The sequence below is a fragment of the Anser cygnoides genome, chromosome 17, assembly GCF_040182565.1.
Source record: "Anser cygnoides isolate HZ-2024a breed goose chromosome 17, Taihu_goose_T2T_genome, whole genome shotgun sequence".
In the NCBI taxonomy this organism is placed as follows: Eukaryota; Metazoa; Chordata; class Aves; order Anseriformes; family Anatidae; genus Anser; species Anser cygnoides.
Genome location: NC_089889.1, coordinates 11479037 through 11492509, shown reverse-complemented (window position 1 = coordinate 11492509; position 13473 = coordinate 11479037). Strand labels below are relative to the sequence as shown.

The 13473-nt window shown below is 50.7% G+C and overlaps 2 protein-coding genes and 1 long non-coding RNA gene across 6 annotated transcripts in view; 1 reads left to right on the top strand and 2 right to left on the bottom strand.

Annotated features, from left to right (window-relative positions):
* LOC106031354 (uncharacterized) overlaps positions 1-7780 on the bottom strand; it is a 42084-nt gene extending 34304 nt beyond the window's left edge. For 2 of the 4 annotated variants that reach the window (XR_010825426.1, XR_010825428.1), the window contains exons 1-4: positions 7255-7780; positions 2840-5961; positions 1617-1781; positions 1178-1304 (exon numbers count right to left, since the gene is read on the bottom strand). This is a non-coding gene — a long non-coding RNA (uncharacterized lncRNA). The remainder of the gene's footprint in view (positions 1-1177; positions 1305-1616; positions 1782-2839; positions 5962-7254) is intronic. The other 2 variants (XR_010825427.1, XR_010825429.1) reach the window with 2 other exon arrangements.
* A 97-nt stretch (positions 7781-7877) lies between these two features.
* On the top strand, positions 7878-9174 carry COX6A1 (cytochrome c oxidase subunit 6A1). The gene is made up of 3 exons (XM_066978646.1): positions 7878-8059; positions 8159-8298; positions 8918-9174. Exons 1-3 carry the CDS (start codon positions 7960-7962, stop codon positions 9002-9004), a joined length of 327 nt encoding a protein of 108 aa, XP_066834747.1. The 5' UTR covers positions 7878-7959; the 3' UTR covers positions 9005-9174.
* A 2560-nt stretch (positions 9175-11734) lies between these two features.
* Positions 11735-13345, bottom strand: TRIAP1 (TP53 regulated inhibitor of apoptosis 1). Its single transcript, XM_048064051.2, has 2 exons — positions 12700-13345; positions 11735-12369 (listed from the first exon to the last, which is right to left on the bottom strand). The coding sequence occupies exons 1-2, from the start codon at positions 13252-13254 to the stop codon at positions 12286-12288; spliced, it is 639 nt and encodes a 212-aa protein (XP_047920008.2). The 5' UTR covers positions 13255-13345; the 3' UTR covers positions 11735-12285.
* Positions 13346-13473: the final 128 nt, after the last annotated feature.

Below are 13473 nucleotides of genomic sequence, written 5' to 3'. Positions count from 1 at the left end.
TTTAAAAGAATCTGAAACACCAATCCCAAAACACCGCAGTCCTGTGCAGCAGCTAGAGCTGCGGTAGGATACTGGGGGGAAGGGTGTGCGTGTGTGTGGAGTCGCCTAAAACCCGCCACACGGAGCCTGTTCCGCTCACTGGCAGCGCCCTGACAGAACAAAAAGGGGATCTGCACGGACAAGAGGAGCTGCCGGCTGCGCGCTGTGGAATGCACCGCACCGGTTCAGCCGTGGGCACGGTGCGGATGTGCCTCCTGACTACAGCCACTGCTGCCTACAGCCAAGCAACTACATCACGTTACTGAGGCCCCGGAGCGAGGAGAGGAGATAACGCAGCCTCCAGGAAGGCCAATACCCGTAACCTGCTGCCCGGGGTGGGACAGGGGTGGGCTGTGGAACAGGGAACTGAGACCCTCAGCCAGGCACAGCAGAGTGCTGCTGATGCGAGGCCCAGCGGTGCTCACAGCATGGCGGGGTGTTAGCCGAAGGAAAGCGATGTGCCTTCTTCAGGGTCAGTTATAATCTGTGGGGACATCATATGCCCGTACCCCACAGCGTCACCTGTGTTACTCTCTGTGATGGCACACGTACAGCCCGCCCTGTACAGTTCAGGTACAGAAACAAACACAGGCCTTAGTACCGAGTCAAACTGCTTTCACTACAAACATTTACCGTAATCACACTGCAAATAGGATGCCAAAACCTTCGCAGATATTTATCCCACATTAAACCAGTACCTTACTTAACAAACGTTTTCATTCCAAGGCCAGCTACCTGACAGGAATTCACAACTAGCCCTGAGCTACAAACTCTGAACTTTCCTTCTTCTGCCCCCTCTCCCCCCTTCCTCCAGAGTTCTGCAATTTGCCAGCCTCCTTTATGTCTCAGTTAGGCCCTCACAATGCGAGGCAGGCAGACCCATGTGCCCACAAACAGAAGAGCTCCTCCAGCTCACAATAACTCAGCAGGTTTCTGTGATTTTCAGAGGCTGCATTACTGTGTGCCCATGTCTGCTGTCAAATTACTGCCTGGACACGGGCTCCATGGCTAACCTCAGCCTTACCCCAAACACAAAACCGTCCCCGAGCCCTCAGAAACATTCATCTTCTCTTTCAGCTCTTCTTACGAAGCAGTGTAAACCTGGCTGATGTTTCTAGGAAATAAAGAGCACGCTTACCCCTCCGAAGACTTATTACGGTTTTATGTCCTCTTTCTGCAACCTACTGAGCGTGGCTGTGCTCCATATCATGAAGTTAAAAACACATCAAAAGAGATTTGAAGGGTGGACGGTCCTCCTGAGGTTTCTACAGGAAAACGGAGATAAAAGCCATAAAAAACAATCCTTCACACATAGCAGAGGTTGAAAAATAAAATCTAAACTTAAGTTCATTTTTCTCTGTAGTGCAAGTCCCATGACTCTTCTAACTCTTCGCTGCTTGCCATGGCCCTGGCTGTAGCCTTACAGCAGTGAGGAAAACCCCAGAGAACAGCTACTGCAACTTTAGCCACCTTCCCCTAAAACCCCCACCCTGCCCAACCCTGCAGTCACAGAGAGCTGTGCCTGGAGCCCCTGCGAGGGAAACAGTTACTGCCGTGTCCTGCCTTGTTTTATGTACCTGTATGTAGAAAAGCTGGCAGATTGTACATGCACCATAACTGAGGCAGGATTTCCTCAAGTCCAAGGTGGCACTGCTGTAATTGCTGTCGTCTGTTTCGACCTTCTCCTCGAGGTGTCTCCACCTCCCATCACAATGTCACAGCAAAACAAGTCCCACGGTGGTCTGCAAAGCAGCAAAAGGAGCAAACGGCAAGACAGAACTGACATTGTTTACACTTCATAAAGTTAACTCTAAATCAACAATTTGGAGAAAATAGCACTGTTGCATAAGAAAGCAGACAAAAGCAGTTATTTGACAGACTGTGCCACTTAATAGCAACACTTTGCATATATAAAGCACTCTGCACCCTGAATTCTCAAAATGCCTTAGAAAAAAAAGAACATACTACTGTTCTTCAGTGCTTTACAGGAATAGTGATGCATGAGGCATTCATAGGGCTTGGCAAAGTGAAAACTGACCATCAGAAAGAAGAACAGAATCCAGGCTTTTCAGTCCCTATTACTCACTGATGTGCATTATTTTCAGGCAGCTCTTGGTCTTAGTCATTTTACTGCAGGTTGGATAAGAAGGAGCACTAAAGCGGAGAGCAATATGTGTTCTACGTCTTAAAACAAGATTTTCCTGGTGGAACGGCAATAAGGATACCCTGCAGCCTTAGGTTTTCTCTGCAGCCATAAAGCCTGCATCCTCTTGACTGTGCTGGTAGCCAGGATAACCCCCAATCCATATTCTATGCCTAGTGCATGCTGCGGGAGGCAAAGCTAACAAAGGCTATGACAGAACTCCATCAGGGAAGTCCTTTTGGGCCCCATTTCCATCAGCTCATAAAAGGGACAGCCTGGACCCACATGCTGGGCTCTGCTAAGGCTGCTCCAGGCTGCAGCTCTTCATTTGCAAAAGAAATGACCCATTCATTTCTCTCTGACCTCTGCAGACACTCCAGACTGCTGACCTCATCTGCTGATGGCCCCCACCGCTGCTGCGAGCTTCCTCAAACAGGTGCTCCCGGAATAAAACCTCGGCCTTCCTGGGCAAGCTGAACTAAGGCAGCTTCAGGAATCCTGCAGCAGGGCTCCAGGGGGGCCGTTCGTGCATAGGCTGGGAACCAAGAGCCCTCAAAGCATTTATTTCCTATCCAGAAAATAAACAGCCCCGTGGAAAGGAGAGACAGATGAGAGGGTGTAATTTTAACTGAGTAAAATGAAGTTAAAAAAACATACACCTGCTTGTGGGCACCTGTGCACTGGACAACACAGCGAATCTCTTCTCTGCAGCTGCATCTTGTGCGGTTCTACACAGCTGTGCGTGGTTCTACAGGCAGGCCCTGTGGCTCCTGCAGAGAACCGAGTGGCTCGTGACTGGGGTATTCTTGCCTCTGCAGCAGATTTCCAGGCTCGATGTTGTGTTGTGTTGAAGGCTGAATGGTGACAGCGGTACTTCAGCAGGGGAATCCGCATGCTTGTATTGCATTCCAAGACAAAGACCCATCTCTTCAGACTGCTCATCACCCACATTTATGTTTCCACTCTCAGCTTTAAAACAAAGAGCATCACAATCCACGTTGACTTCTGTTCTCCCATTCTGGAGAGAAGATGATGCCACTCACAGCTGGAACAGGGTACGTGAGCACATGGGCTTGTCAAAGGCCACAAAGGCATTCTGGGGCTGAACGGGGAACTCAGAGCTGTTTCTGAGTCCAAGTTCAGAGCCCTGTTCACCACATGAATCTCTATACAACAACATTTTTCTACTTTGCAGAGAGCAGGAAGCTTTTGGGTATGCCTGGAAGAATGCTGAGGTACTCGGATGGAGTCCCAGATGTACACAGCACAGACTAAGGACAGTGATACCGTCATGAAGGAAACTAGCTCAGCTCTTCCACCGGCCTCCGAAGAACACCCAATTATCAGAATGAACAGAGCCATCTTCAGCAAGTAAACTGTTCTGGAAGCTGATCTGCTTGTTCCTATTGCCATATACACAGTGGCTCTGCTACTGGCAGGAGAGGCCTGTGAATCAGAGCCCGAAGTCTGATGCAAGAGAAATTGGGTGTCTCAGGCTGCTTTCCCCAGCGGAGAACAACCCTATTAGTTTGAGAAAGTCCCCTGCCTGCTTTCTCTCTGAGTAATTAAGAGAGAAATCCTCCTCTCAGTGACCCCAATGCTCTCAGCCGAGGCTGATTTACACATGAAAGGCACCCTCCGAGGGGCTTTCTCCCTTTCACATTCACAACCAGGCGGGACCTATACATAAAACCTTGCTGAGAACAGGAGCTTTCAGGAAGGTCTGTATATGTGCGTAAATGTATGTAAGAGAAGGGGACTGGATGCGTGCACTTGAGAGTGTTTGTGTCTGCGTGCATATGTGAAGAGTGGGCGAGAGAAACGTGCACTCGCACCCCAGCCCACATGCAGACGAGTGCACTTGGACGAGCATCTGCACGGACGTGTGAGTGTGCACAGGTAGCCCTAGGGGAGCACTTAGGGGAGTGGGGGGACATACAGGCTGGTTTCCAGCTAGCACAGTTCCGGAGGACTTTCATCTGAGCCAGCCGAGTCACTCTAGAGTTACACATGAAAAAAACGAGAGCAGATTTAGACCCAGTTGTGCTTGAGGGCATGCCTGTGATGCACTTTCCCTCTATAGAGCAGCAGAGTACTTGCAGAAATGGTATTTCTACATTGCTTTGGATACAACGTGGAAAGTAACAGACTCGAGCCTTATGGCACGTGCTCCTATGTTTCCTTAACTAAACGTGAGATTTTTAAAAAGCTGCGTCTTCTCAGCAGCCCGGGATACAGAGAATAGCGTGATATTCTCCAGAGCTGTCATTACTAGAAAGCAAAAAAGTGTTGTTTTTTTTTTTTTTTACAGTTTGTTGGTACACAACCCCCCTCCCGAAAGACTGAAAAATAAACAACGGGACTGCTGCCAGGAAAATGGTCACGAAATCAAAAAAATACTCTGACTGCCTTTACATGAATAAACAGTATAAACCCCAAAATGCCTAGATTTGAATCCATACTCTCTCTCCCCGCTGTCTGGTTCACCCACGTGTCCACGTAGCCAGGATATTTCCCTTTCCATGAGGCCTAAGAAGGACCCTACACAGTTTCCAGGAAACTGGCGGTTAGTGTGACCCCTCCTAATACAAAACAGGTGACACACATCTCCGAGCCAAGCCGGAGCAGACTGCAGGGTTTCATAAAGCAGGTACTGGACTCCCAGTCTTTGCCCCAGTAAGAGGGGGCTTTTTAAGACGTGGCTACAACGTGATAATTTGAGAAGTGCAAACTATTTTACCCCCTTACTCCTTAACAGCCGAATCATTTGCTTACTGAAAACGTGTCTGCATTCTGTGCTAAGGCCAGCAGCTGGGCTGTGCTCACACGGCACCTAGGCTAGCACCACTGGAGCTGCACCCGCTGCCTGGCAGGAGACCCAGATCAGTGTGCGAGAAGGGAGCCTGTGTCTGTGCACCCTGCGCCACGCTGATCTCGTAATTACCACTTGCAGCCCTTGGATCTCTCCCCTACCCAATTCTTATGCAAAAATTCAGCAGAAGCAGGCAGAAAAAAAAAAGCACAAAGCAGGAGACAGGAGTGCAAAACCTCACAGAAGCACACAAAGCGCAAAACGTCTCTTCTGGCAGTTCAAAAAAACTCTTCCCTGCTACTTGCACTAGGCAGAAGTGTGTGAGCAGGGATGCAGAGCTCCCCTCCTACTGAGCTCGCAGCTAAAGCCCTCCCCCAGTTCCCAGGGTCTTCAAATGAAGATTTGCATAGCACTTCCAGATCATTCCCGAGAGAAGGGACAATGGCTCTCTCAACGCCCTCTTCCCCCCCCCTCCCTCCTTCACTTACAAAGCTGATAAAGCCCTGGTGAAAAGGGGAACAAAGGATTTACAGATGGCAGAATATTGATTTCCGCAGTTCCAGGACTACAGGGGGAAGATGAAGAACCCCCCAGAAACTCTGTGAAGTTTGAGACACGGGTACGATCTCTGCAGCACCAACTCTGCACTAGTTACGAAGGTGCCCAGGTCAGTACCTGATGGAGGGCACATTGCTATTCCGGAGGGATGAGCGGGCCCCTGAAAACCTCCATACACAGAGAGATGAGATTACAGCCTGCACTCCCAGTGAGCACAGTTGTTGTTCCCAAACCTGGTAAGCAGAGAGGTGCCTCCTGTGAAAGCAGTTTGCCACCAGGCGGGCCAGTCCGGCATTGCTCCAGGAGGCTCCAGCCCCAGCTGACAGTATGGAAGGCTTTTATAAATCTCAGCTCATCACCGGTTCATGCATTATCCATGTTCTCTTCCCCCTGCTATCCAGCTTTGCAGCTAGGAGAAAAAAAAAAAAAGGCAAAAGACTTTTGAGAATGGGCTTTGATTGTGAAATAAAGTGAAACCTATCGCGGAACTCGCTTTTAGGACTGTTATCTGAAAGCCAACGCTCCCTGCCTCCATAAGCATTTCCATGCTTAGAACAAGCCTAAACTTTCTTGTGTTACAAACTTTTTTTTTTTTCTTTCAGCTTGGCCAGTCAACTCCACCTCTGCTGAACACCAGCTCGCTGCAACCATTCAGATTTTTGCTGAAGTGCACAGCAATACAATGCAAAGTGTTCAAATCAGACAGATGCTGCATATCCAACAGGAGGTGCTTAGCGGATATCCGAGTCAGGTTACAGAAGTCCTGGCCTGATCTCCACCTATCCCACCACCACACTGGAAAAAAAAAAATCTTCCTGAAAGTGACTGGCTCCCACCACTTTATCTCTTTATTTTAACTAAATTGTGTAGCATTTCTGCACTCAGAAGGCTCCCAGTATTTGATTTAGGATCACATTTTTAAGGGCAACCAGCTAGTTTCTAAATCGAGTGATAGAGATCTGTTTTGGAAAAAACTCAGTCTGTTCTGTAAGGCACCAGTGAGTACAAAGGGTGGTTTTCACACCATAGGTCAGTAATCAAAGGTAGCTACTGAGGCAGCGGCAGGGTTGGGTTCATTCACCAGCGTTTTCCCCAAAGCGCTGTATAAATCTATGCTGTTGTGATGAACAGAATCATCACAGTGATGATAACCATTGCACATTGTACAGTTAAGAATATTTTATAAAATAGTATCAAAACATTCCTCACAATTCTATTCTTAGAATAGCTTGTTTTCTTCAAATACTTGTCTGGCTTCTGTCAGCTAGAAGAAAATTTTCACATGGACTCTTTTGTGTATTTAAGCAGTCACTCCCAACTTATGCTACTTTTAAAGACGAGTGAATCAGCCCCATTAGTCTCCTGACATACCTAATATAGAGATTAATTGCAGCTATTGGGACGATAAAGCCTGAGAAAATCCCATTTTAAATGAGCCCATAATGAAGCCGCCAGCACGCTCAGGCTGAGAACAGACCTGAGCCCCATTTGCAGTGCTCTCCACGAGCCCCCTGGAGTTCCACGAGTGGAAGCAGCACTCACAAGAAACTGCTTGTAACCCGGGGCAGCTGCGCTAAGAGCTAGTTGCCAGTGCTAAATAAGCTCTCAGACCATTCTCTCCCCTGAAGAGCACTTTCAGGGCTGTCAGAGGAGTAAAGGTGTCAGGGGGAAACAGGGAGAAGCACACCTTGGCTGCTCTCACCTCATGCTGTCTTTTGAGGCTATTGCAGCAGCACAGCTCAAAATCTTTTCTGGAGTCCCACTTTGTGCCTATTTCCTCACCATAGGCAGCAGTTTACTACTCGTTTTACTGATTTTTTTTTTTCTCTCCTTTGCTCTCAAATGACCACGCAAACAGCTTTGGAAGCATTAATGTCTGTTGCTTGCTTACAGTTGTTTTTGCCATAAACAAGTATTTTTGTTTGAGTTAGTTCCTGCTGCAGAACAACATTATAATTTGCTTTAAGGATACAGGACTCCATCCTGGTTTCAGCAGGTCAGGCTAGAGCCTTCCCGCAGATGTTTTTCTCCTTGCTTTTTACCCTTCACATCCCTTATCTCCCTTGCTTCTGCTAGCACGAGGCTACCAGTCTATTTTCTTTCAGGTCTCCTTATTCCCTCAGCTACAGCCTCCAAACCTCCCTATTTTGTTAGGCGCTCCCCATTACCCCCGCCTTGGCGCTGCCCCCCGACCCTCAACCACCCCCCCAGCGCCAAGATGGCGCCGCCTCCCCTTCCCTCAGCGAAGCTGCACGAGCGCGCTCACGTGACCCCCCCTCCCCTCATCCCCGGGCCACGCATGCGCAGCAGCCAGCCCGCAGCCCGCCGCAGCTCAAGGTCAGGCGGGGGGCGGAAGCGCAGCTCCAGGCCCGGCGCCCGCTTCCGGTTCCGGCGGCGGCGGAGGAAGATGGCGGCGCTGGGGAAGGGCTCGCGGCTGCTGCGCGCCGCCCTGAGCTCCGTGCCGGGACGCGGCCTGGCGGCGGCGGCGGCCCACGAGGCCGGGGGAGGTAACGGGGCGGTGGCGGGGCGGTGACGGGGGCGGGGGGGGAGCTGCCCTCGGGCGGGGGGCGCGGTGCCCCCGGGCCTGAGCCGTGCGGTGCCCGCAGCCCGGCTGTGGAGGACGCTGACCTTCGTCGTGGCCCTGCCCGGCGTGGCCGTGTGCATGCTGAACTGCTACCTGAAGGCGCAGCACGAGGGCGAGCGGCCCGAGTTCGTCCCCTACACGCACCTCCGCATCAGGACCAAGGTACGGGCGCCCCTGTTTCACCGCCCCGCTCCTCCTCCTCCTCCGCGCCGTGACCGCGGTGCCACCCGAGCACAGCTCTTGGTTCCTCAGCTCCTGAGGCGCTGTGTGCATAGCCACGGGCTGAGCTCGCGGCTGTCTGACACAGCACGCTCCTCGCAGCTCAGGTGAGGGACCCGCTGTACACACAGGCCTCCCCCCAGCCCCAAACAATCCCACTAACGCCTCGCTGATAAACGTTACATCATGGAGCTGCTCTGCTTACCTCAGGCTAATACAGAGCTGCCTCCCCAAGTAATCCTGCCGAAAAATGTTAAGTCATGGAGGGAGCTGCTCTGCTTACTGATGCAGACCTGCAAGCTAACAGAGGTGATCCCCAATTCTCAAAGCAGGGGGTCCTTGTGGTATGGTACAATGGATTTATGTGCTTAAGTGACAGCCGTGACCTTGCTATCTAAAGGCTTCCAGCTAATGGAGATTATTTGCTAGCTCTTGCTTTCTCCAGCCTGGGAGCAGTGCCAACTTGCGTGAGTCCATGTGTGCTGTTGAGCCCACAGTTGCTGTGCTGCATTAGCTCCTTCAGTTACCTGTCAGGGCTTTATTGTCTTTCTTCTTCCGACAGCCCTTCCCCTGGGGCGATGGGAACAAAACTCTATTCCACAACCCTCACGTTAATGCTCTCCCAACCGGTTATGAAGATGAAAACTGAGATGCTGACCACAGCCAGGACTCTGGCTCTCCCTGTGTTCGGACCAGGCTGCTCTGTGGGAACCATCACTTAAGAAAAACCACATTCCTTCTACAGTCAAGTTGAACGGTGGTGCATGCTCCACCCGTACTTGTGTAGAGGTCCTTTAAATAAATAATTCCAAACTTGAATTCAGGATCTGACTCTTTTGTTATCCTGTGACTCCTTACAAGTTCCATATTTTGGTGTTGAAGCTTCCCCACAGGACAGTGCAGGAGCAAAGGGTTGGGCCAGCCCAATGTTGATGCCTGCTCCTGTGTCTGGTAACACTGACAAGTCATGCGTTCATCATGAAGAACATGAAATGGAATCATCAAACATAAAATGTAGTATTACGTTTGGTTTAAATGATCACTGTCATCCCACGTTCAATATTAGCCTAATAGCTGTTCATCAGTTGATAAAAATTCAGTAGGTACTGAGGCACATCCTGCATAGTCAACTGTTGGGATATTTAGGAGGCACGAGGCAGCTCCCTTACCCAGCCCTTCCTGAGTTGGAATTCCAGCAGAGATGTTTAACTTAAGCTCTGCGTGCCTTCACAACATTGATCTTTAGCTCTCAGGTTCTCTGGTACATCAGCACAGCTGTTGTTCACACCCCTGCTTTTCATAAAGCTGCAGGCTCGTTGTACAACGTTCTCATACAGATGGTACATACCAAAGCGATTTTTGCTCCATTGCATGTCTATGTGATATATACCATCGTCACTCAGAAGCTTCTTAGCTTTGCTCGTTAGTTTTCAAGGGGAACCTAGGAGATCTTAATTATCTCCCACAGATAACAATTCTAAGGCCCCAAGTCTGTTCCAATACGATGTTAATTTTGAAGTTTTTCTTCTCCAAGTCAACTGTTTTCCAGTTCCCTCTGCAGCTTCTACATTCTTTTGCACAGTATGAAAAAGAGAAGCTATGTCTGTGCTGCTAGTACTGTTTTTCCCCAAAGGAAGAACACAGCAGCTCACCCAGCACCCTGCTGCTGTCACGTGAGCCAGGTGGGTGAAATCCAGCAGCGGGCGCTGCAGGACGCCCTGCCCCGTGCTTCAGTGCAGATTTCATCTACTGAGCTCAGCAGAACACTGTAGTGAGATGACTTCAGACAAGCTTTTATACGTTAAAATGTAAAGAACAAGGCACTAATGGGCACAGTTATTTTAAGAGTTAGCTGGCAAAATACCACCACATTTATTCCTACGTAAAGATTATAGAAAAGCAAAGTGGTTGTATGTATTATTCCTTAAAAAAACACCACCACCTACTTGTCAGACCTTAAAAAGCTATTTGTGCTGCTCCTGGAGACGTGTCCCTTAACTTACCAACCAAAAGTGATTTTATTTACACCTGAGTGACCCAGCAGTAAGCGGTAACAGCTTGTTTGGTAGGTGCCCCGTTCAGCCCTGTATGGATTGCTTTGCCAGCTGTCTGACGCACCCGTGAACGAGCGTGGTTAACCCGGGCTGTGTGACTGCTCGTGGTTAGGCCACCCCTGAAGACAGGGGGCACAATGTGTGCGTAGCCCCAGTGTGCTGTAGTTTCTGATCTGCACAAGTACCAGGCTGCTCTGTGTTTGCAGTAATTACTCAGAAGCTGTGGTGCAGACAAGCCAGCTATGGTTTGAGAACTCCAACTTTTTAATTAAAAAAAGCCTCTGAATGACCCTTCTAATAGTGCTTAAGAGCATGATACTCACTTTTTTCTCCTCACTGTTATTCTAGGACCATTAGGAAGTTCACTTCTCTTTTGTCCCTGGTCCAGAATATTTTGTACTCTTTTAGCTGTGTTGGTGTAGAGGGGACAGTTTGGCTGATTCCTGCCCCAGTGCTCAGCGGGCCACTGGGTGAGGTGCAGTGGGTCCTGATCCCTCGCTTCCCTTTCTAACACCCCTCCTCTAGCTGCAAGATCTGCAGGAGTAAAGCTCTGCTGCTGAAATATCTCAGGATGGACAAAGTATGAAACAGATTTGTAGAGGAAAAGGGTAATTCCTAGTAACTCCTTCACAACTACACAAGAAGTACCCACCATCAGCAACCTTCCGCTGAGAAGCTTCCTTAACTCCTCCACTGCCATTCAAAGGAAGAGGATGTCAGATTACTGTTTTTGGAAAAACAAACAAGTGCCCACTGCTCACTGCCAGGTTACACAGAGGAGTAACACACACACCTCATTCGGATGGGGTATCTGGCATGTCAGCCAAGCATTTCAACCAGTCAGAAGTCACTCCTGCTACATAACGAGTAACTTGCTCAGAGTTTCTGTAGTTTACAAGCCAGCTCTCTGCTAGGTGTAACATACACACCTAGTTACATGGTCAAGGGGCAGTTTCACGAGCAGGTGAGGTTCCCCAACAGGCAGGACAGGCAGCTGGGGCTTTTAACATTTGTCAAGCTTCAATCAATGTTGCTCTCTTTCAAGACATGTTTTAACTGCATCGAGCAAAAACCTAACAGGGACTGTGGCCAACCTGGTGCTTTGTGGTAGGGTGCAGAAAGATGCCAGGTCCGCCCAGTTTCACTGCAGGGATATATAACCCCAAAGGGGAGAGAATTCAGGTTCAGGATTGTTTCAGTACCTCAGAAAAGGCCAAAGAAAGCAGCCTCTAGGTTAAGTGTGTTCTCTTCAGCTTCTGTTGCAGGCCACCTCCGTCCCCCTTGGAGGTCATAATCAGATTCTACTAGACAGGTGCCCGCTTGAACAAAGTATAACCGGGTTATATTTATTTTAGCTAAGTAAGTTATTGCAGGTCCAGCAAAAGTGCTTTTCTACCATCTCTGTTGCTGACACAAAACAATGCTTTAGCCCCTAAGCATTCAGGATCGTATAAATCAAACTTCTTCCACCAAAATCCAGCACCACAGAGACGAGACAAAGGAAATTAACCTTCTTCATATTCTTTTTAGACACTGTCAAGTGTTATATAAATAAGCAAGAGAAACGAGTCATAAACCAACTACTAGTAAGTTCAACATCCCAATACGCGTTCTCCCATCACAGGGTACACTCAATGGGAAGTTAGTTAAACCGTCTGTTCACACTGTTAGATGCTGAACCACCACCGAAATTCATTCAAAAGGAGGCAGAGGTTACCACGTGATCCAGTCTTTTTCTGTGGCAGTTTGCTTTTATAAGTGAGAGCGTTCCTTGCTTCCTAAAAACACAGGTCTTATGCAGGTGGCGTGCTGTCTTCTGCCTGGTCAGGGTTCAGTCCAAAGGCTTGCGTAAGTGACTCCATCCATACAGCTGAAGTCAAGAGGAGTTTTCGGTTTTCGCTTTGCTTGCGCCCATGAACTCCAAGCCTTCTATGGGTATGTCCTTCTCCTTGATTGCTTTCTGGGAAGAAGAAAAACGAACAAAAAAAAGTTAAATTTGAAGTGTTTTTAGTGCTTTACACAGCACTTTACAGTGCTAAATGACGTAACGTTTGGTACAAAACACGATCTACAAGAAGCAGCCCCAAGACTGGCTGGGTTGCCCCCCTACCATCAGGAATGCCCCGGTACGCGCAGGGAGCTGCTGCCACAGGCCGGCGGCAGCAGGGAGCGGGGCCGCCGGGCCCCTGGGGGGGAGGGGGGGAAGGGAAGGGAAGGGAAGGGAAGGGAAGGGAAGGGAAGGGAAGGGAAGGGAAGGGAAGGGAAGGGGGCTGCCGTGCCGTGCCCGCACCTGCACGCAGAGCTGGTAGCGCTTGAAGAGCTGCCCGCAGGGGTCCCCGCCGCTCTCGCCCTTGAGGAACTTCTCGGCGAACCAGCGGTTGAAGCACTGGTCGTACTCGCGCTTCAGCTCGGTGCACGCCTCGCCCACGCTGTTCATGGCGGCGGCGGCCTCCCCCCTTCCTCCTCCTCCTCCTTCTCCGCCGGGCCTCCTCCCTCCGCCGGGCCTCCCCCGGCGCTTCCGTCGCACGGAGCTGACGCGCGGAGCCCCGCGGGGCGCGATGCGGCCGTGCCGGTGCCTCCCCGCCGCGCTCCGCTCCCCGCCGCCGGGCCCCCCGCTACCGCCGGCGGCGGGGCAGCGCCGGGAGCGGGTGCGCGGCGGCGGCTCCGCGGCCGGCCCGGGGGGCCAAGGGGGGTCGGTGCCCCGCCGCCTCGCCGCGGGGGGCGGGCGGGCGCTGGCTGGGCCCTCGCAGGGCGCGGTGAGCGGGGAGCTCCTGCGGCACCTGGAGCACCTGGCGCTGGTGGATTTCCGCGACAGGGAGGGCGTGGAGAGGCTGCGGGGAGCCATCCGGTTCGCTGACCGGCTCCGCGAGGTTAACACTGATGGCGTGGAGCCGATGGATTCGGTGCTAGAGGACAGGTAACGAGGCGCAGAGCCTGCTTTTAGCTGGCAACACGTCCACCCTTTGTTGGTTTGTATGACTTGCTTTCCGGGAGTCACCCCACGTACGCGTTTCGCCCCTCTCACAGGAAAGTTTTATTGCGCTTTTGCGTGGAAGAAAGTTGG

Coding starts and splice junctions, on each gene's coding strand:
- COX6A1 (XM_066978646.1), top strand. CDS start 7,960: ATGGCGGCGCTGGGGAAGGGCTCGCGGCTGCTGCGCGCCGCCCTGAGC. Junction 8,060..8,158: donor GGCCCACGAGGCCGGGGGAG/GTAACGGGGCGG, acceptor CGGTGCCCGCAG/CCCGGCTGTGGAGGACGCTG. Junction 8,299..8,917: donor ACCTCCGCATCAGGACCAAG/GTACGGGCGCCC, acceptor TTCTTCCGACAG/CCCTTCCCCTGGGGCGATGG.
- TRIAP1 (XM_048064051.2), bottom strand. CDS start 13,254: ATGGCTCCCCGCAGCCTCTCCACGCCCTCCCTGTCGCGGAAATCCACC. Junction 12,370..12,699: donor GCTACCAGCTCTGCGTGCAG/GTGCGGGCACGG, acceptor TCTTCTTCCCAG/AAAGCAATCAAGGAGAAGGA.